The 21,010-nt window shown below is 38.1% G+C and overlaps 1 protein-coding gene across 1 annotated transcript; it reads left to right on the top strand.

Moving 5' to 3' along the window:
- Nucleotides 1-1,637: 1,637 nt before the first annotated feature.
- Nucleotides 1,638-19,958, top strand: rpgrb (retinitis pigmentosa GTPase regulator b). Its single transcript, XM_042404528.1, has 18 exons — nt 1,638-1,911; nt 3,119-3,244; nt 4,042-4,134; nt 6,100-6,162; nt 6,251-6,409; nt 6,628-6,777; nt 7,258-7,416; nt 7,993-8,148; nt 8,234-8,358; nt 8,459-8,650; nt 9,401-9,587; nt 10,776-10,870; nt 10,966-11,025; nt 11,751-13,883; nt 16,345-16,518; nt 16,598-16,646; nt 16,736-16,854; nt 18,179-19,958. The coding sequence occupies exons 1-18, from the start codon at nt 1,881-1,883 to the stop codon at nt 18,368-18,370; spliced, it is 4,263 nt and encodes a 1,420-aa protein (XP_042260462.1). The 5' UTR covers nt 1,638-1,880; the 3' UTR covers nt 18,371-19,958.
- Nucleotides 19,959-21,010: the final 1,052 nt, after the last annotated feature.

The raw sequence follows: 21,010 nt of genomic DNA, 5'->3' as shown, positions 1-21,010 counted from the left end.
TAAAGTAGTGTGTTCACTACTGTGATTTCTACAGTATCATTATGATTACTGTGTTTTAGGCCTAATACACAATACTATTGTGTAAAAATATTCACAGTAATTAACTGTGCAGAAACACAGTAAATTACTGTGCATTTCACAGCCATTTTTTTTTTTACAGTGTATGATTCTGGTGATTATTTCCAGTGAGAAACATGCTGTCTTCACTTAGAGACTATGCTTACATAGTACAGAGGACTGATAGAGAGCTTTGTCACATAAGTGAAGGGCAGGCGTTGGTTCTTCACTGATGGTTTCTTTTCTCTACTTTTCAGGCAGCAGCAGAGAGCAGTGTGTAAGTGTGGAGCAGCAGTGGAAAGGGACACACATCTACAGAGCTATTGAACTAGAGAGGTGGTTTGTCGGCAGAGTGGTCGGATAATCGGGCACAGCAATGAACTGGCAAGCTCTGTATCAAAAGAGACTTAATTCCTTCACCCTATATTTATTGGACTTATCTTTTATAATTTTTTTTTATGATTTTTTACAAGGCCTTGGTTTTAGATTATTAGTTTTAATAACCCTACATTGTGCATACATATTAATGGAGTAATTTGTAAATAAATTATTCAACTCAAGTCTGTTTCCCTTGGGTAATTTCTACTGCTCACCCCTGTTAAAACGTACTTACAAGAGTCCGAGGCTCTGTCCTAGGTGGCGTTGTCATTCAACAAACCTCTTCCCAGGCCACGAAATTTGGTGTTGTCGGCAGGATAACAGGATTGTGAGCAGTGTTTTTACCCAATAGGACTCTTTTAAAATGAAAAATGATGATGCCCATCTACCCTGGTGCACCGTGTGTGCCAAAATTTCAAGGACATGATGGTGACTTAAAATATGGGGAAGGGAAGGAGCAATTTCAAGGCCTCTTAGACGCACAAAACTTGGCTGAACCACAAAAGGTTAGGATTTTAATGGGGGCTGACTAAGAGGCAAATCAGTGTTTTAGAGGAGGACTAACGAGATAGAGCTGCTAAGATTTTTGCTGCCCTCGATAACCTGTATGTAAAGAAATGACCTCATATGTCACCATGAACAACAATGTGTAGTTTAAGTCCCACTATTAAGCATTTTAAGCAGTATACAAACTGTATAAGGTGTACAGTATCTTGTCAGCAATTAATTATAACTTCCCTTATGAAAACATATTTTATATTATTACAACTTATCTTCTTCTTAATGGCCACACTTGATATTATTGTGTATATTGAGACAGTAATAAGGCAATTTTGTAGTTTTTACAAAACCACAAGAGTGTAAGAGACATTAGATTTATGAAGGAAACTAATGGAAATCTGGATTTGTAAATATAAAATGCATCCATCTTTTAAAATTCACAGTCTTGCATTCAAAATGACTGAAAAATAAGTATGATATTTAAACCATGGTGAAATGAAGTACATTTACCCATAAGTACTGTACTTTAATACAGTTTTGAGGTACTTACTTGAGTATTTCCATGTGATGCTACTTTATACTTCCACTCCACTACATTTCAGAGGGAAATATTGTACTTTCTACTCCACTACATTTATTTGACAGCTTTAGTTACTTTTCGGATGAAGATTTGACACAATGGATAATATAACAATGTTTTGAAGTTTTTCTGTTTCTCGGTTCTCAATAATAAATAATAGTAATTAATACATTAAGATAAATGCTGTATCACATTACAAAGATAAACAGGATAAACTCCAGCCTCAAAACAGACGTCCTGGCCCTTTAACGGTCACGTGGGGAGCGTCGTAACCTAGGAGACGTTTTGTTTACTTCCGGGTTGAAACCAGAGGGACAACAACACACCCGCGACACCGAGCAAAGCGGATTAACGTCCCGCAGAGATGGCAGGGGAGACTGAGGACGACATACCGGGTAAATAACGAATATTATCTCAACGTTTAACGCTTCAACGGGGTTATAACTTAACGTTTTCGATCTTTAACGGCAGTTAGCCGCCACACTAGTTCATGTTAGCTTCTATTTTAGCTCGCTGGCTAACGGAAAATACAACATTTATATTCACTTTCTCCGTGTTTACCTGTCAGTTAATCTGTTTGTTTCACCCTCATGACTAATCAAGTGTTTGGATTTTTCTATTTAATTTGCCCTCATCATTGTGCAATTCAAAAGTTCGTTTTTAAAAGAGTTGATTAAATATTAATACGTTTATTAGCCTGGTTCATATTACTGTCTTATAATGGTTTGGTTTTAATAACACAATGTACACATAACTATTATTCAGATCCTTTACTTCAGTAAAAAAAAAATACTTATAAGTAAAAGTCCTGCATGAAAAATCATACTGCAGTAAAAGTACATAAGTATTATGAGCTTGATGTAGTTAAAGTATTGCAGTAAAAGTACATAAGTATTATGAGCTTGATGTAGTTAAAGTATTGCAGTAAAAGTACATAAGTATTATGAGCTTGATGTAGTTAAAGTATTGCAGTAAAAGTACATAAGTATTATGAGCTTGATGTAGTTAAAGTATTGCAGTAAAAGTACATAAGTATTATGAGCTTGATGTAGTTAAAGTATTGCAGTAAAAGTACATAAGTATTATGAGCTTGATGTAGTTAAAGTATTGCAGTAAAAGTACATAAGTATTATGAGCTTGATGTAGTTAAAGTAGTGCAGTAAAAGTACATAAGTATTATGAGCTTGATGTAGTTAAAGTATTGCAGTAAAAGTAGTGGTTTGGTCCCTCTGACTGATATATTATTATATATGACATCATTAGATTATTAATAGTGAAGCATCAGTGTTAGAGCAGCATGTTACTGTTGTAGCTGCTGGAGGTGGAGCTAGTTTACACTACTTTATATACAGTTAGCTAGTTTAGTCCAGTGGTTCCCAACCTAGGGGTCGGGCCCCTCCAAAGGGTCAGCAGATAAATCTGAGGGGTCGTGAGATGATTAATGGGAGAGGAAAGAAGAAAAAACAAAGTTCTGATATACATATATGTATATATACCAAATATTTGGTATTTTCATTGGATCGTTAACTTAAATGATTAATGAATGAATTTTCTGTGTGTTGATGTTTTTCAGCAGTGATTATTTTTGTCATTTTCTCACAGAATCAGGAGCAGTTTTCACATTTGGAAAGAGCAAATTTGCCGACAACGTCCCGAGTAAATTTTGGCTTAAAAATGACGTCCCACTTAAAATAGCCTGTGGGGACGAACATACCGCCTTAATAACGGGTAAGAGCCTCCCCTCATGTGATGATCATGACACATTTTTCAGCACAATATACTGAATATACTTTATACAAAGTAAAGCTCTGATGCACCTGGGTCACAATTTACTTTGTTTTCCTGCTAAATTTTACCATAAAAATTACAAGCGGGTGCAAAACGGTCACATGTGGTGATCTGTGATCAGTTTACTCTTGAGAGCTCAGAATAAAAAGACATATTTACATACGCTAACCCTCACGTGCTAATGTGTACAAGCAAATCCACTTGGATCACTGAGCAGGTCTCATATATTTCTGTCTGCACAATTGTGTCACAATAGGATTTCTTTTTAATGGATCCAGTTAAATAATCCAAGGTTCCTTCTTTAGGTGGATCTTTACAAATGTTGTGCTTCAGTGTTTTACTGATCTTTGGTTATACATGACCAGAACTTAGCTATTTAGGTTACTTAGTTATTAGGGCCACATCCTGATTAATTAAACATGTCTAGTGATAAAGTGACCGGCTTGAAGTATTTTGGACTTGTGCAAAGAGGAAAACCATCATTAAACCTCAAACACGTCTCAGAATCAAGCTTGAAGTATCTAAAAGGTTTAAAATACTTGTGTTTTACGTCTGGTCTGAATCTTCTTAACAAGCTAAAAAGTCTTTTTACATTTAAAAATGTCTGTTTTGTATAAATCTTAACATATTGTAAGTGATGCTCAGCCCTGAACTGACGTCACGTTCTCACTTTAAACCGAATCCTCCAACTGAAGAACCATAAAGTCTTTCAGGAGCTGCTTTCTTTGTCTTCACAGAAAATGGGAAACTCTTCATGTTTGGCAGCAACAACTGGGGCCAGCTCGGTCTGGGAACCAAAGTGACCGTGAACAAGCCCACTTGTGTCAAAGGTTGGTGTTTAAATAGCTTTCTGTTCTTTATTTGAGTCACAAAGAGAGAGTGTTGTGTGTTAAGTGCTGCCACTGACAGCTGACGTCCCTCCGAGGAGACGGGAATTGTTGGCTGGAATTGAACTCAATTAAGAAGAATGACACCTCCAAATCTGCAGATTAAATGTTAGATACACACTAAACAGCCGGTGGAAATTTCAAGGACTACAACTAACGATTATTTTCATTATCGATTAATCTGTCGTTTATTTTCTTGATTAATTGATTCATTTTTTGGTTTATAAAATGTCAGAAAACGGTGAAAAATGTTGATCAGTGTTTCCCAAAACCCAAGATGACGTCCTCAACCCGAAGATATTCAGTTTACTGTCATAGAGGACTAAAGAAACCAGAAAATATTCACATTTAAGAAGCTGGAATCAGAGAATTTGGACATTTTCTTCTTAAGAAATGACTCAAAACCGATTAATCAACTATCATAATAGCTTGCAGCTCTAGAAATTTCCAAATCCTCTCACATCTGAGCTCGTTGATAGAGATCATTGAAAGATAATCCTTAAAGACAAAACTACACACTATAGAGACACACAGACATACAAATATGCACATTCACACACAAATAATGATTCTTATTACTATACAGGTCTATATATCCAGGTTCAGGTCTTTTAGTTTTTGTGTTTGTTATTGATTTAAATATTTTCTAAATGTGTCTGGAAATCAAAATTCATATACAAATGTCAAATTTACTATAATTCTAGGGGTTTCCCTTTAATATTATAAAAAACGAAATAATTTCAAAGCTCAAACCGGCGCTGTGAAGACGTTGGTAAAAAGTTTTTATAATACTTGAGTCATATACGAGAGAAACCCAAAATATAAAATATAAAACTATAAGAAAAGCATCAGTCATCATATTATTTAAACATCTAGATACATTCAGCTAACATGTGTATATAATATGCAAAATGTTAAATAAATTGTGCACTGAATCGCAGAAGAAAGATTGTAATCCTAATCATTGTTTGTGTTTTGTGTTGTTTTTTTATCCATTTTTATCTTCAGTTTTTGGGACGAACATTGCAAACCAGCTCTAGATATAAATGCTGTTAAATGTTGCATTGATTCATGCTGCAGTATATACATCCATATAGAAATAAACATTAAATAAAAGTTAATAAATGTATTTTATGTGAACGAGCAACTCAACTTTGTCTATAGTCCATGTTTTAAATAATGTGTTTATGTTTTTTATCTTACTAAACAATCTATTCTCAGTATGAAAGAACAGTAGAAAGCAGTGTGTATGTCGTCGGAGGACATCCTGCTGAGAGAGAGCAGACGGGATTTAGTAATGATGGGATTATCCTAATTTTTATTGAACATGACGAAATCTGCCGGGAGAATATGTTATTATTAAAGTTAGTCCAACACTGCTGTGGAAGTGTTTCTGTGACTTTATCTCACTGAGGAAACCCTTTTATATGTTATTAGATACAGTATGAATGTGTCCTGTCGATGAGGAAAGCTGCAGATTTGTAATCCCAGTCTGGAGGGTCTATAATCTGCTCTAATCTAGAGAGAGGGACAAAGAGAAGGAGAGATAAACTGGCAGACAGTTTGCAAAAGTTGCTCATCAGGCTTTTGTTCTTCACTGATACATAAAATAAAATAAAATAATATGAAATTAAATGAAATTTCTACATGTATCCAGGACTCCCAGTAAACAGTTGATACTGGATGGATTATACAGGAGAAATAAAGATAAATTAAACTTAAAATTGAATTGATTTGGAGATAACAGTCCTTAAAAATCAACTGCAGCTGTTGTTTGTTTTTTTTAGTTTATTACATGAAGGCTGTGAGAAGAGCCTGAGTTAATGAATCTGACGTTATTCATGCGTTTATGGTTTTGTAAGAGTTGATGTGAATTTATGTATTTACATTTCTTTTGTATAATTTCAGCTCTGAAGTCTGAGAAAGTGCAGCTCGTGGCCTGTGGAAGAAACCACACTCTCATCTGTACAAGTCAGTATCTGATCCTAACGAGTCATTAAAGTTTAATTTTAAACACATCTGGACTGGAAATCTTGTTTTTTTTTTGTTTTCTTTGTAGCTCAGGGGAAAGTGTTGGCCGCCGGCGGGAACAGCGAGGGTCAGCTGGGGCTCGGCCACTGCGAGGAGAGGACGGCCTTCCAGAGACTCGACTTCTTCGACTCGTACGGACCAATCAAAATGCTCGCTGCTGGTTCGAACACCTCTGCTGCTCTCACAGGTGAGACTCAGACGCTGCGGTAGAAATGATTAATGTCAGTGTTTCTGGAAACTCAGAAAAAACACTTTTATACAAGCTTTTTTTGTGTAAATGTGCCACATATTGGCAGTGAACAGAATAAGGAAATAAATGTGCAGTAAAATGTCCTGAAGCGGTTGAAGTTTGGGTTTAAAGTTTGAAGTTAATCTGTATTGTTTTGGAACTGATGACTGTGGTAGAGAGTGGTAAGCTGTTCATGTGGGGCGACAACACGGAGGGTCAGATCGGTTTGGGGAAGGAGAGCCACGCCTCCTCGCCGCAGGAGGTCAGCGTAGGACGGCCCATCGCCTGGGTGTCCTGCGGATACTACCACTCCGCCTTAGTGACAGGTGAGCGGAGACGAGAGCCGCACCAACAGGCTTTATAAAATAAAAAGGTCCAGCAGGGAACATCAAACATCTGCAGGAAATTTCACTTCTCATTCATTCCAGTTATAAAAATCACACATCCTGATTGTATTTCTACAGTAAAATCATCTGAATTAAGTTTTTCATTTTTAAAGCATTGAAATTTTGACAAAAAAGTCAAAATTGGAGTATGTTTTGGTAATTTAGACTTGGCTGAAAGTCCCAGAAATAATCCAGAATGTGAACCTTGAGATTTTTTCAAAAATGAATGTTGAAGCTGAACTTGTTTGATTTTGTTTCTGGTTTCTAAACTTTTGGCTCAAACAAATTAAAACTAAAATGTACCATAAATTGCGTCCAGAGTGACGAGTACATTTCACCATCACCCGTCACTGCTGCTTTAAAATCAGTGTTTTTTGTGGGAGTCTCTGTGAAACAGTTTGTTTCCTCCGTGTTCGTCAGCGGCTGGAGCTCTGTACACGTTCGGAGAGCTCGACAGCGGTAAACTGGGTCTGGGCACCGACCAGCTGGCCGGACACCGAGTCCCTCAGAAGGTGAAGAGCATCCCGGAGCCGGTGACCCAGGTGGCGTGTGGCGGCGGACACACGGTGGCGCTCACAGGTAACAGTAAAGTGAAATGATCTGTGTTAAAGGATCATTCTGGTGATTTTCTATATTTTTCTTCTTGTCAACAAATCTCATGTTTGGATCCAAACCAACGATGAACTGATCTACTCACAAGTATTGTGTGTGTATCAAAGCCTGATATATCTTATTCCTCCGTTGTTGTCCAGAAAACACGTCAGTGAGCCACACCGCTGCACTGGGTCACATGTTCCTCCATCATGAAGAGTTTGGTAATGATAGTTTGTTTAGAAACGGCTCCAAAGACTAATAACAGCATCGTGTTTTCAGTCTTTGGAGAGTAGTTCTGTGTACGGCAGGTGCTACTGAGCATGTGCAGGAACTTCGCTTATTTATCAGACAGGATACACACGTAAATACTTGTTAGTAGATTAAATCATTGTTGGTTCGGCTCCAAACTTTGTTGACAAGAAGAAAAATGTAGAAAATCGCAGCTTTATCCTTTGAATTATCTTAAAACATTAAAAGCAATGACAATAAAACTAAGATGGAGACTTGATTTATGGACGTGATGAATCACAACAAAGCTTCTGCTTCCTGTGTGTCTTTCAGAGGACAACGTGTACACGTTTGGCCTCGGTCAGTTCGGACAGCTCGGTCACGGGACGTTCATCTTCGAGTCGCGGCTGCCGCGTCCGGTCGAGCATTTCAAGAAGGGTCGGGTCTGTCTGGTGGCGTGTGGCGAGAACCACACGGCCGTCATCACAGGTAACCGACCGCTGATGGACAGCTGAAACATGATACTGATGGGAGCTTGAGAATTAAAATGTTACTGTACGTGTGTTCTCTTCAGATGGCGGTTTGCTCTACACGTTTGGAGACGGCAGACATGGGAAACTGGGGCTTGGAGAGGAAAACTTCACCAACCAGTTTAAACCAACGCTTTGCCCGCGCTTCCTCAAGTATAACGTTCAGGCAGTAGGTGTTTCTGCTTTTATTCATTTATATATTGTAAAGGAAAATAATACCGAGGTATGAGATTCAGATGATATTTTTAAAAAAGTGGACGACATTTCAGGCTCCGTGCGGCGGCTGTCACATGGTGGTGCTGGCTCGACCGAGGGACCAGAGCTGCGGTGATGTCACCCTGGAGGAGGACGACGTGACGGAGGATTACCTGGAGAAGCCGTACGTGGAGCTGCTGGGGGACACGGCGGACTCGTCCACCCTGCAGAGGAGCCTCTCCGCCCGGGTTCGCAGGAGGGAGCGGGTGGGTACAGAGCATGGAGGCCGATAAAGCTGGTGCTGATACTGTACATTACTCATTTAATACTCACTTTCTTATACTGTTCTGGCAGATTACATTGAGTATAATGATTTAAAGAATAGAATATTTAAACATTTTCACATTTTTTTCCATAACTTTCAAGTATTTTTTAAAAGCTCAGAAGGAGGCTAATTACTCAATCTCTTAAATCTGAATTTTCACATTCTTGCCTATTTGTTTTTTGGACATTTTGTGATGTCTTAATTAGAATTTTAACTGACGTTTTGGACGATATTTGGCTGCACAAAATGTGTTTTGTTTCTACTGTGTTTAGAGGTTAATATGGTTCTTAGGGAAATGGTGGTCTCTGCTTCCACTGAGTCTTTTAATTCACTTGTGCAATGTGTCATCAGTCTGATCTTCTCGACTGTCATGTTTTAATCATGACATTAGATTAAATATTGAAATATCCCCATTGTCAAGAATGTTTAAAAAATTGAGTTTATTGTTTTGGAGGAGCTTCCAGTTTCAGACCGATATAGGCGAGTATTTGGACACACTTGTGCAGCCATTATTGGCTTAAATGAACGTGAAACTGATTTGCATCTTTAAAGGTGGCAAAGAAATACATTTCCAGAAAAAAATGCAACTTTTGAACTTTAAAAACTCAACTTTTGTCTTCTGTAAGCTCACACCACACGCTACAGCACCGCGTGACTTCTGACCAATCGCTCTCCTAATCTTTCCCCACAGGAGCGATCTCCGGACCAGTTCGGCGCCATGTTCCGCACGCTGCCCGCCATGACGCCCGGCTACCTCCACCCGCCGCTGCCCGTCTCCAGCCAGACCATCCCGCCCAGACTGCCTCCACCTGAGCTGAGCCACAGAAAGGTGCTCAACGGCACTCACCAACACGGGAACGCAGGGTCAAACCACAAGGGTACCTACCTCACCTCCACCTCCTCATGTGTCCTCCAGGTTTAGGACAAAATTATACACATTCAAGTTAAAATATAGCGAAATCTAAAAGGAATTAAATCGTCTTTCTTTTATTTCCATTTTTGCAAATGGTTTATAGAGAGAAAGACAGAGCTTTCATTCAACCTCTTGGTTTCACGACTTCCTAATCAGAATATTTTCTAACACACCTGCAAGTATTCAGTTATCTCTATAAGAACTCTTTGATTTGAAGGAGCTGGGTAGACAGAAGGACATAAAGCCTCGCCAGTCGAATCAAAATCAAATCAATCAACAATTGCAGACTAATGCACACAAATGAAAATACATATATTAAGAGAAAAAGAGAGATGAAAGATTAAAATGTAATTGAAAATGCTAAAAGTGAAAAAAATATAATTTTATTTAAAGGACCAGTGAGTAGGATTTAGTGGCATCTAGTGGTGAGGTTGCAGATTGCAACCAAATGAACACCCCTCCCCTCCCCAAAGCATGTAGGAGAACCTGCGATGGCCATGAAACTCACGAAAAATACGAAAGGCACTCTCTAGAGCCAGTGTTTGGTTTGTCCCTTCTGGGCCACTATAGAAACATGGCGGTAGCGGCCTCCTCACCGCTCACTGTGTAGATATAAAGGGCTCGTTCTAAGGTAACGGAAACACAACGTGTATTTCCAGGTGATTATACACTAATTAAAACATACTTATGAATATTATATTCCATTTCTGCCAAGTCTGTTCTGCTAGATGCCACTAAATTCTACACACTGCACCTTTAATATTAATTAATTTAATGAATAATTAAATAGATAATAAAAGTATTTACAAAGCAAACAATTAAAAAGAAAAATCAAGTAATGTCTGAATGGCAGGATGTTTCCAGCAGATTGAAACTAAATGCCGTCTCCCAAAAATGTTTGTTTCAACTTTGAAACAACTCAAGACTTGTCCATGTTCACACATTAAAAGCATGTAGAGCTCTACAGACGAGTAAACAAATTTAAAAATCAACAAGAAAAAAGGATCAATGGTTCATTTTTCACACTGGAATCAGAAGTTTTCTTTACATTTGTTGTTTCTGTAAAAGAGCATGAAGTGCTGCTTAAAACCGGACTGGATCAGGAGAAATCTGGCGTTGATTTGGCCTAACGTGCTGTTTTCTCCTTCATCAGAGCAGACAGGGGGCGAGACAGACAGCGTTGTGGAGAGCCTGACCGACACCGACAGCGTTAGAGGACTGGGGGAAACAACAGACTTCCTCAACATGGTGAGAGAGAAATAAATCCACCCTGAATGCCGTCTGCTCCGACACGTAGAAGTGGAAATGAAGCACTCATTTCTCTTTTTATTCCCTCCTGATAGACGCATGTGATGAAGATGGACCCCAGTGATAAAACGCTCACACTGTCTCCAGTTCAGAAGGTAACTGAGTTTATTATCGACTCTAAGCTTCCCAGTCATTCTCCTTTCATCCTGTTTCTACTTTATTCCAATAATTTCACATTTTCAGAAAGCACACACTGTGAAATGCATCAAGTCACACAACTCTTCACCAAATGTTTCTATCTATGATATCTTGCCTTTGTCAGGGTGGCGTCTGAAGTTGCTTCCAGTTTCCAGTTCACCAGTTTTTTAAATTCATGCATAGCTTTGTCTTCAAAAATTCAAAATTTTCTCAAATTGTCAGTAAAAAAATAGTAAATTTCTTACTCTCTAAACCTTTTTTTTTTTTTAAAATAAACCATAAAGCCATCAGTAATATCTTAGTTGACATCAACACATTCCTCCTTCAACTGAAATTCATTTTAAACTGAAAAATATGATCTACTACACGCAACACAAACAACCTCAAATCTACTTTTTCTTGTAACCCTCTCAGGCTTTAAGTACCCAGTTTAAAAAACTAAATCTAATGAATCTAAATATTTTTGTTGTCGATAAATAAACCTTCTCACTCTCTATATATTTAAGGAAACAGACAACACCAAAAGGTTTGAGGAAGAGTTGTGTGACTTGATGGACTTTGCTCATTAATCCATCATAATTTTCTGATTTCTTTCTGTCTCTTGATTTTTCTGCATGTCTCTTTTCTTCTCTAATGCATGCCTGTTTTTCATCCTTTTCTTGCTCTCTCGTGCCCGGGATAGAGGAAGGGTAAGCATGGTAAGGCCTTAAAAACACAGAAAGAGAACCCAAAAAAGGAGAAAACGCTCTCAAAGCAGAGCAGTTTCTCTTCGACGTCTCCGTCCCGTAAGAGCGAGACCGTCTCTCCTCGCCGGGCGTTACCCACCGAGCTCCTGAAGAGCCACAGCGCTCGCTCTCTGGTCGCTCAGAGCCCACAGAGACAGAAGACAGCTGACCAGAACAAAGAGAATCTGATCATGGCTGTGGAGGAGCTGGAGGGGAGACGCAGTAAAAACAAACCTCCGAGCGTCGGCGACATTAGGAAGGCAGCGTCCAAGCAGCGGCTCAGGCCAGTCCAGGCGAAAAGCCAGCTGATAGAGGTCGGCAGGAAACTGGTGCCAGACTCTAAACAAAGTAAACACCCGGAAAGCAAAAAGACACGTTTAGGTTTTGGCTCTGAATCTGCTGAGGTGAAAGTAAAACAGTCTAAAAGCAAACCGATAGCCGTCAAAAGTGAACACGCAGGAGTGAGCTCGCCAGGTGAACGCAGTCAGTCAGTGAGCCCTCGACGGCAAAAATCTAAGGAGAGCACAGAAATATTAAAAGATCCTAAAAAATCAAAGAATGAGAAAAATAAAAAAGAGGCTCAGTCCAAGAAATCTGCTAAACAAACACCGGAAGGAGCTTCAACTCTCGGCCTGCTCGCCGGAGCTGCCTCTGTGGCCGCAGGATCAGCGTTGATCCGAGAGGTGGCGTCAAGAAGCCGCTTTAGCTCGCCGTCGCTCACCGCATCTGAGAGCAGCCGCGGCGTCCGTAAAGACAGCGTGACGAAATCACAGAGCGAGGATTCTGGATCCGATGCCGCCGATTTTAGCAACAAATCCGCCGTCAGCATCAACATCATTCCTGCATCTGAGAGTCAAGAAGTCGGGACGAGTCAGGACGAGAAGAGTCAGGATGAAAGCGAAGACCAGACAGACTCTGCGACAGCCAAACGAGAAGAGGAAGAGGAGGAGGAGGAGGAGGGGCAGAAAACAAGTGCAGAAGGAAGCGATGGAGAGGAGGAGGTCAACAAGAGTATTGAGAAAGACACAGAAGAAGAGGAGGAAGAAGATGAAGATGACAGCGACACTCTTCAGCCAGAAGATAAGTCAGACACCGATGTAGACGAGGAGGGAAGCAAGGGTGGCGAAGAAGATAAGAGCGCTGCTGAGGAGGAGGAAGAAGCAGAGGAGGAGGAAGAGGAGGAAAAGAGTGGGACGGCAGGAAGTGAAAGTGAAGATGAAGAGAAAGAGAGCAAAGGAGGGGATGTAGAAGAAGAGGAGGAGGAGGAAGGTGAGGAAGTCTCGAGTCATGAGTCAGAAAGCAAAGCAGGAGAGTCTGAAAACGAGGAGGAGGAGGAGGAGGAAGATGCATCAGAGGAGGAATCTTTAAAGTCTTCGGAGGAGAGAGAAAAGAGTGACGTAGAGAGTTTGACAGAAGAAGAAGAAGAGGCAGAGGAGGAGGAGGAGGAAGAGGAAGGTGAGGAGGACGAGGGTGAATTGGAAGAGGAATCTTCAAAGTCTTCAGAGGAGAGAGCAAAGAGTGATGAAGAGGAAGAAGCAGAGGAGGAAGAGGAGGAGGAGGAGAAAAAGGAGAGTAGTGCTGAGGAGGAAGAGGAGGCGAGTAGTGAGGAAGCAGAGAGTGAAAACGAGGAGGAAAGTGAGGAAGAGGATGAAGAAGGAGAGGAGGAGGAGGAGGAGGCCGAAGAGGAGGAGGAGGAGAGTGAAAAAGAAGAGCTGGCTGAGGAGGAGGAAGAAGAGGAGGCAGCAGAGGAGGAGGAAGAAGAGGAGGCGGCAGAGGAGGAGGAAGAAGAAGAGAACGAGGAAGAAATGGAAGAAGAAGAAGAGGAGGATCAAAAAAGTGAGGATGAGGCAGATGAAGAGGCAGAGGAGGAAGAGGTTGACAATGAAGATGAAGAGGAGGAGGAGGGGGAGGAAGAAGAGCAAGAAGAAGAGGAAGAAGAGAAAGAGGAGGAACAAGAGGAAGAAGAAGAGGAGGAGGAGGAAGCAGAAGAAGAAGAGGAGGAGGAGGAGGAAGCAGAAGAAGAAGAGGAGGAGGAGGAGGAAGCAGAAGAAGAAGAGGAGGAGGAAGAAGAGGAAGAGGAGGAGGAAGAGGTTGTCAAAAAGAAAAAGTCTGCAGAAGTAAAAAGACAAAGTGCTAAAACTGCGACTAGAAGTAAAAAGAGGTCAGGGGTCAAAGGTCAGGCAGCCGGAGAGTCAGAGGAGTTCTGGGACGATGTTTTACCTCAATACCTCAACCTGAAATAACATCAATCATTCAAACCTACTAATGATCATTTCCATTATTGATGAATCTTTCAATTAATCAGTTTATCATTTAGTCGCTCATCACCAGTTCACCAATATTTTTTGTCCAACCAAATGTCCAAGATTTAAAACGATATAAAACTGAGAAAAGCAGATAATCCTCTGGTTTTTATTTGATAAACGACCTTTTACATCAGCCGACTAATTGATTGATTAATCATTAACTGTTTCGGCACTAAAAGAAAAGTAAATCTGTGTATTTTTTTGGTAAAATAGAGTCTTTTGTCATCAGCAAAGAAAATCTTCAAAACGTTTTTGAAATAGAAGGATGGACATAAACTGGAGAACTAATTGCTAATTAAAAATGAAAAAGTGAGAAGAGCGTTGGGAAAACATTTGGGTCGGGTCTTACCAGAAACACATATTTTAAAGTCAAAGAATTTTAGAACTGTTACGGTTTTATGGAAAAATGTTTGTGTTTACTCATATTTTCAGATCAGGGCAAGTTTTATCTCAAAAACTGTTTTTTTTTTCTACCCAATTTTCAGGTCAGATGTTATAAAAGTTTCTTTTTTTACCTGAATTTCTGAGTTTTATCCAAATTGTCATGTGTTTACTTGGATTTTGTGCTTCTGAAAGCTACAAGAATCTGTTTACAAGTCTGACTTTTAGGAGGCAGCAATTCCAAAACAAAGAACCACATCCCTTCAGTGCTTTCAGCCACTTATCAACAGTGCCTTTCACCTCATACTTCTTTAATTTTAATAACATTGTCTAATTTATTTCACATTTCATTAATGCATCTCTATTTTTATTTGTTGTTTTAGGAATGTTTTATTCAGAACTGCTTTTTCCACCCGCTGCTCATATAGTCGCTGTAAAGTGAAATCTACTTGTTTCTTCTTTCTACTTTCTTTATCCACGTTTGCTTTATTAATTTCTGTGTTTTCTAATAAATGTGTTGTCTGTTTTATATTGTGTTTGTTTCTTGTTCCACATATAAGTTTAAGAAACTCAACAAACTCTTTAAATTGAAATCCTAAAAGAAAATGTGCTGGTTGCTGGTTTTTGATTATTCACTGTTTGGTATGTTTGAAGAAAACTTTACTTTATTGTCTGCTCCCTACTTTTGAAACTAAACCAAAGATAAATAAGGTGAAGCTAAAAAAAAGGATTTTTGTAAATATTTGGATATTTTTGTCTCTTAGTTGTTTCCAATCCTTTCTACTTTGCTGTTTTTTGTTATTCAAATGTCTGTCAATGAACCTCAACTCTACATACACAGATACTTCACATTAAAAGCCTTCCAGCAGCTCAAATGGCACAAATGTTTCACAATTTTAATGTGAAACATTTGTGCAGGAAGTGTTGAGTTTCATTGACGGTAACATAACAGCGATTGAAAAAACGACAAAGTAGAAGAGTTTGGAAATAATTTTTGAACATAATGAAGACATGATTTATTTTATATAATAACAGAGGATAAGACAATTAGTAAATGAAAATAATGTTTCTGTTATAAAAAGAAAGCAAGTACAGCAGACTGTATTGAATTTTTGAAGTAATTCAACACTCCCTGTATGTGGCCTTTATCAGCAACCAGCCTTTATTTGTTAGTGCAGGGTATTGTTTGAATACTGTTTATTTTATTTGAGAATACATGTTGAAGAATGTCTTTATAAGTCCTCAAATCCAGTCCAGGAAACTGGATAAACACTTTTATGTGAAAAATAACTCACCATACCGCAACACTTTCCATCCGATTACACTCTTTTCCTCTGTCTAAGTGTTTGATTGGCCGGTTTCAGGAGCAGGTGGGGCTTGTTTTCTTTTTCCAGTCACGTCATTGTCTTTGTGATTATAATCCTTCCTCCTGTAATCCTCCTATAATCATTCCCTGCTCTAGTCTGCACTGCTTGTCTGTTTACTGTCTTCAATCAGCACTTAAGATACTGTGAAACTGTTATAGAGAGCCTCCAATTTCTGCTCTTTAGTTAAAAAATGTCCCAATTTTATAGCGTTGTTAGAGGATTTTAGCATTTTATTTCCTGCCACACTTTCCTGCTCTCCTCTTGTTCTAAATCCCATCCCTCTGTCCGTTTAGCTATATATCAAGTTCAAAGTTATACTTGTAGTATAATTTTGTACTTCTTGTAGTTTTAAAAATATATTTATCTTAAAAGAAGATGAAAATTTGCCAAAAACAAAACTTCTATTAAACTTTTTGGTGGATATTTTATGTCTTTAATTCACTTTTATCTGTCAGGATTTGACAAAACCATTTGCTCAGACGTGGAGTAAAGGTAAGGAAGAAGAAGACGAAGAAGAAGACGAAGATGAGGAGGAGGAGGAGGATAATGTTGATGATGAAGATGTGGAAGATGAGGAAGAGGAGAATGATACTTCAGCAGAGACGGAGGGACCGTCCTCGCAGAGTTTGGAGGAGTCGACAGAGAAACCAGCAGAGGAGACTCTGAGTCCTGTAAATAAGTATTTAAATCATTAAAAATCTAGTAGTGAGCATTTTTTTGACATTTTTTAATTTCAAGTGATTTTTCCAGAAACCTGAAGAGCTGAAAGAAGAATCTGTACCTGATGGAGAGCAAAGAGGTAAACATTTGTTCTCTCTCAGCAAAAAAAACTACATAGTTTTCCTCAGATTCTGCATCCACAAAACACACAGATTTGCTTTTTAACAGCAGCAGAAATCACAGAGGAGCCGGACACCACCGCTGAAGAAAAGACAAACGATGGCTCCAAACCAGCCAATGGGACAACAGACAGCAACTCAAAGAGCCAATCAGGTTCCAACAAAAAGGTAGAAAAACATTCCTGCAGATAATCAACATCAACTTGAGTGAAAACAGCAGCTGTTTTTTTTCTCTACAGAAATTTCAAAGTATGAATGACAAAGAAAAAAATAAGATAAGACACTTTATTAATCCCCAGGAGAGAAATAATATACAAATAACTAATAAATCAAAGTTAAAAAGCCACTGTATAAACATAATTGATGTTTTGTATATACAAAACCAAAAGTGTGCCATTAATTTCTGAGTAATATAATAGATTTTTTGGAAATAATATGAATATTACAAGAAAAAATAACTATAGTATTCATATATAATATACATATATTTTTATGTTACATACTTTTTAGTCTGATCTGCCTAAATGCTTCTGCAATATATCCACTAATAAAAATCATCTTTATACTATAACAAGGTTACAAAGTGCAAACAAGCATACTCAGAGTAATATAAACATTAAAAAAAATAAGAATATATACACAGAAGTTTTCCTGAGTTTTTATTTTCTTTAAACTGTCTTGTATTTCTGTTTTTATTTATTTTTTTATTATATTTTCTTTTATCTTACATTGCTGGAATTGGTTTAATCTGTTTCATCATAAAATTATAAATTATTTTATAATTTGTCAATCTTAATTTGCCGGCTTTGTAATTTGAGTTTTTAAATAAAAATATTATATAATATATTATTACACACAACACCAAAAATGAATTGAGTAAAAATATAGATACAGAAAAAAATCAAAAAAAGCAATTTTATAAATAAAAGTAGGTTTAAAAGAGTATTTAAGAATCTGAGAATCTAGACCTGCAACGATTAGTCCAATAATCAACGATCGATGATTAGTAGATCAACAGAAAACTAACGGCATCTATTATGGTCATCAATTAATCTTATAAGGTGATTTTTTTTTAAAGCAAAAATGTCAAACATTCCCAGATCAAGCAAGTCATTTGCGAGGATTTGCTGCTTTTCTTAAGTCTGATGTGTGAAACCAGGGAATTTCAAGACGTCTTTTTGGATTTTTAGGAAATTGTGATGAATTCACTGTTTTATAGAGGAAACAATTAACCAAATAATCAAAAAATAATTGTTGGCTGCAGCTCTATAAAACAGTATGTGGAACATTGGACACTTTGGTGTTAAGACGGCTAAAATGTTATGACTACATTTGTTCTGTTGCCGTCATGGAAACTACACAGGAAATTGACTGTATTTTATGGGTCTGTAATTTCCCAACAATTTCCCACGTAATCCTGTACTATTAAAAGGAAAAAGTTCTGAGAGTTATTTGTCTTCAAACACAGATCTCTCCTTTGTCGTCCTCTCAGCTCTCTCTCTTCAGACGGCTGTCCTTCTCCAGGTCAAAGCAGACCAGCGACAGGGAACAAGCCCCGGCGGAGGGCACCGGCGGCGGGGACGCAGCCGTCCAGGGAGAGCCTCCGCCCCCAGCTGCTGCCGGGAGCAGCGACCGGGGAAAAGCACAGCAAAGGCCTCGCTCTGAAGCCTGCGCCGTCCTGTGATTCCCAAGAACTAAACTCTCAGGTGGCCTCGGTTATCTCGGAAAGTGAGACCAAAGTGTGAAAAGGTTCATTCACAGCAGTTACAGTAAACTCCAATAGAGACCCAGAAGGACAGTTCAGCACTGCTTGTCTGTTTACTTTCTTTATTCAGCACTGAAGATAATGTGACACGGTCACAGAGAGCACCCATTTTCTGCTGTTTAGTTAAAAAAACACGCCGATAAAGGTGGGAAAATTACCGCAATGTTTTTCTTATCCACAGGTCATTTTGAAAAGTACCAAGCCGTCCTATTTTTATAGTGTTGTTGCAGGATTTTAGTAATTTTCTTGACTTTTCCTGTCATACTGTTTGGGTCTTTTCCAGTCATAATTCCTGCTTTCCTGTTTTTCCCAGAGTGACAGGAAACACAAATGTGTCAGAACTGGCTGGACTACCAACCCAGCAAAGTGGCCCCAGAACCCCAAAAAGCTCCAGGTTTACTGTGTTTAAACTGATATGTGCTAATTTATTGAAAATTTGGAAGTGTGCTCTACTAAAGCACATTATCAGCTGACATGTAAAGGTACCCTGTGGAGCTTTTGACCACTCGTAAGTCTATGGAACAATGTTTTTTTACAACTGCGTACCTGGGTTGTTCTTTTAAACCTGACCTTTAGGCCTTGTCCCTGTGCCGAAAAAAAAAATCTGGCTTTAAAACCTTCACTAATTCAGTTTAAAGTTATATGTAGCATATTCCTAAATGACCATGCTAATTTGCAGCAAATCAGGGGCTCCAGCTATCATCAGAATATCTATAGAAACGTCCGTTTCTAAATCAGTAAATACACTATTTCTTTCAACATGCTATTTTAGTGTATTTTAGCTCTGTCGAGGAGAAACTGAGTGTTTCAGGGACAGAAAGTCACTGTTTATAATAATGATTTCATATCAAACGCTCATGATTTCTACATTTATTTAAATTGCTTTTGCTACAAATGTCTATCTAACATCTATCAACGATACTGTTGACCCATTATGTGAAAATGTTAAGTGAGACTTACTAAAAACTTCCTATCTGTACTCTAAAAAGCTTCATTATTATTATAAGATAAGCCAGGGTTTATCTTATAATAAAAAAAAAGTATAATCAAGTCACCACATCCTAACTTTATGCCCAATTTTTCCACATTATGAACTGCTGATTTTTATAAAGCGTCCTCCACCCCCTGTACTTCCTACATCCATTAAATAAAGTTATAGATCAACAGTGGATAATGGAGTATGTTGCAGGAGGGGTTTGATGAGTTTAGGTCTGCAGCTAATGATTAAAGAATAATTAATTAATTAAGCTGATGTTCAATAACCCTAAAGATATTTCATTTACTATTATTGACATCTAAAAAAAATCAGCAAATCTATAAATTTTCTGCATTTTTTGTGTAGAAAAAACAAAAACAAACTACTAATATGTTATCAAAATTGTTGCAGATGAATTTTCAGTCAATCAGCTAATGTATTGATCAAGTTTCTGTGGATGTTTTGATGCTTTTTTTTTAAAATCATGTCTCCATTTGAATCCACTGTAACTGCTGTGAAATGTGTATTTTTTTATTCTCTAATGATTTTAAGTGGACTATTCCTTTAAAAAGTGATACACAAAGAAAGAAAGCTGGACTGACAATATTAGATTTTTATTTCTTTTACTGACTATATTTGGAGCCACCAGCATGCTACTTTAACCACTATCTCTTCACAAGTGACCTACAGCTGAGCCTCCTCCTCCACCAGTACGACCAGTATCACCATGTTGCTGGGAGGGTTTTGACTTTATTATTATTATTATTATTATTATTTGTTTTATTGTGTGGCACATGTTTTCTACTCATCAGCTGAGCCTCAAAGAGTGTGTGTGTGTGTGTGTGTGTGTGTGTGTGTGTGTGTGTGTGTGTGTGTGTGTGTGTGTGTGTGTGTGTGTGTGTGTGTGAGTTTTAAACTGTGAGGATGTAAATATTACTATTTATTGTGACATGGTCCTTGAGCACATTTGCACTTTTAATGTGATCTGTATGCATTTCAACGAGATGCATCTGTTTTATATACTGACATGATAATCTCATTTATCTCATGTTTATGTTTTTTTATGATTTGGGATTTTTTTTTGTGATATCAGTAAAGCATTTTGATATAAAGCTGAGTGTGTGTCATGTGTCATTTTTATTTTATTTTATTTCAGGGGTTACACATTACAGCTTCACGGCTGTTTTACTCAATTTTTTTTAAGTACTCAACTCTTGTTTGATTTCAGGGTAACTGCAGGTCTGGAAAAGTCTTAAAAAGCATTGAATTCAGGCCTTAGAAGGTATTAAAAAGTCTTAAATTTTATGTACAAAAGTCTTATATTGATCGCTGGCTGTTGAGAGACTTTACTAGAGCTGCAACGAATAACCAATTAGGCAATCAACAAAAAATTAATCTCCAAGTATTTTGATAATCGACTAAGTGTTTTGAAGCATTTTTAAGTAAATAATATTGAAATTTTCTTGTTCCAGCTTCTTAAATGTGAATATTTTCTGGTTTCTTTTGTCCTCTATGACAGTAAACTGAATGTCTTTGGGTTGTGGACAAAACAAGACATTTCCAGTTGCATCTTTGACTTTGAG

Source organism: Thunnus maccoyii, chromosome 24 (genome assembly GCF_910596095.1).
Source record: "Thunnus maccoyii chromosome 24, fThuMac1.1, whole genome shotgun sequence".
NCBI classification, from domain to species: domain Eukaryota; kingdom Metazoa; phylum Chordata; class Actinopteri; order Scombriformes; family Scombridae; genus Thunnus; species Thunnus maccoyii.
The sequence above is the reverse complement of the archived record's forward strand: the minus strand, read 5'-3'. Positions and strand labels throughout refer to the sequence as shown.

Excerpts from the sequence above, each read along its gene's own strand:
- rpgrb (XM_042404528.1), top strand. The coding sequence starts at position 1,881 with ATGGCAGGGGAGACTGAGGACGACATACCGG. Across the intron at positions 8,149-8,233 it reads CCACACGGCCGTCATCACAG|ATGGCGGTTTGCTCTACACG; the intron begins GTAACCGACCGC and ends TGTTCTCTTCAG. Across the intron at positions 9,588-10,775 it reads CGCAGGGTCAAACCACAAGG|AGCAGACAGGGGGCGAGACA; the intron begins GTACCTACCTCA and ends CTCCTTCATCAG.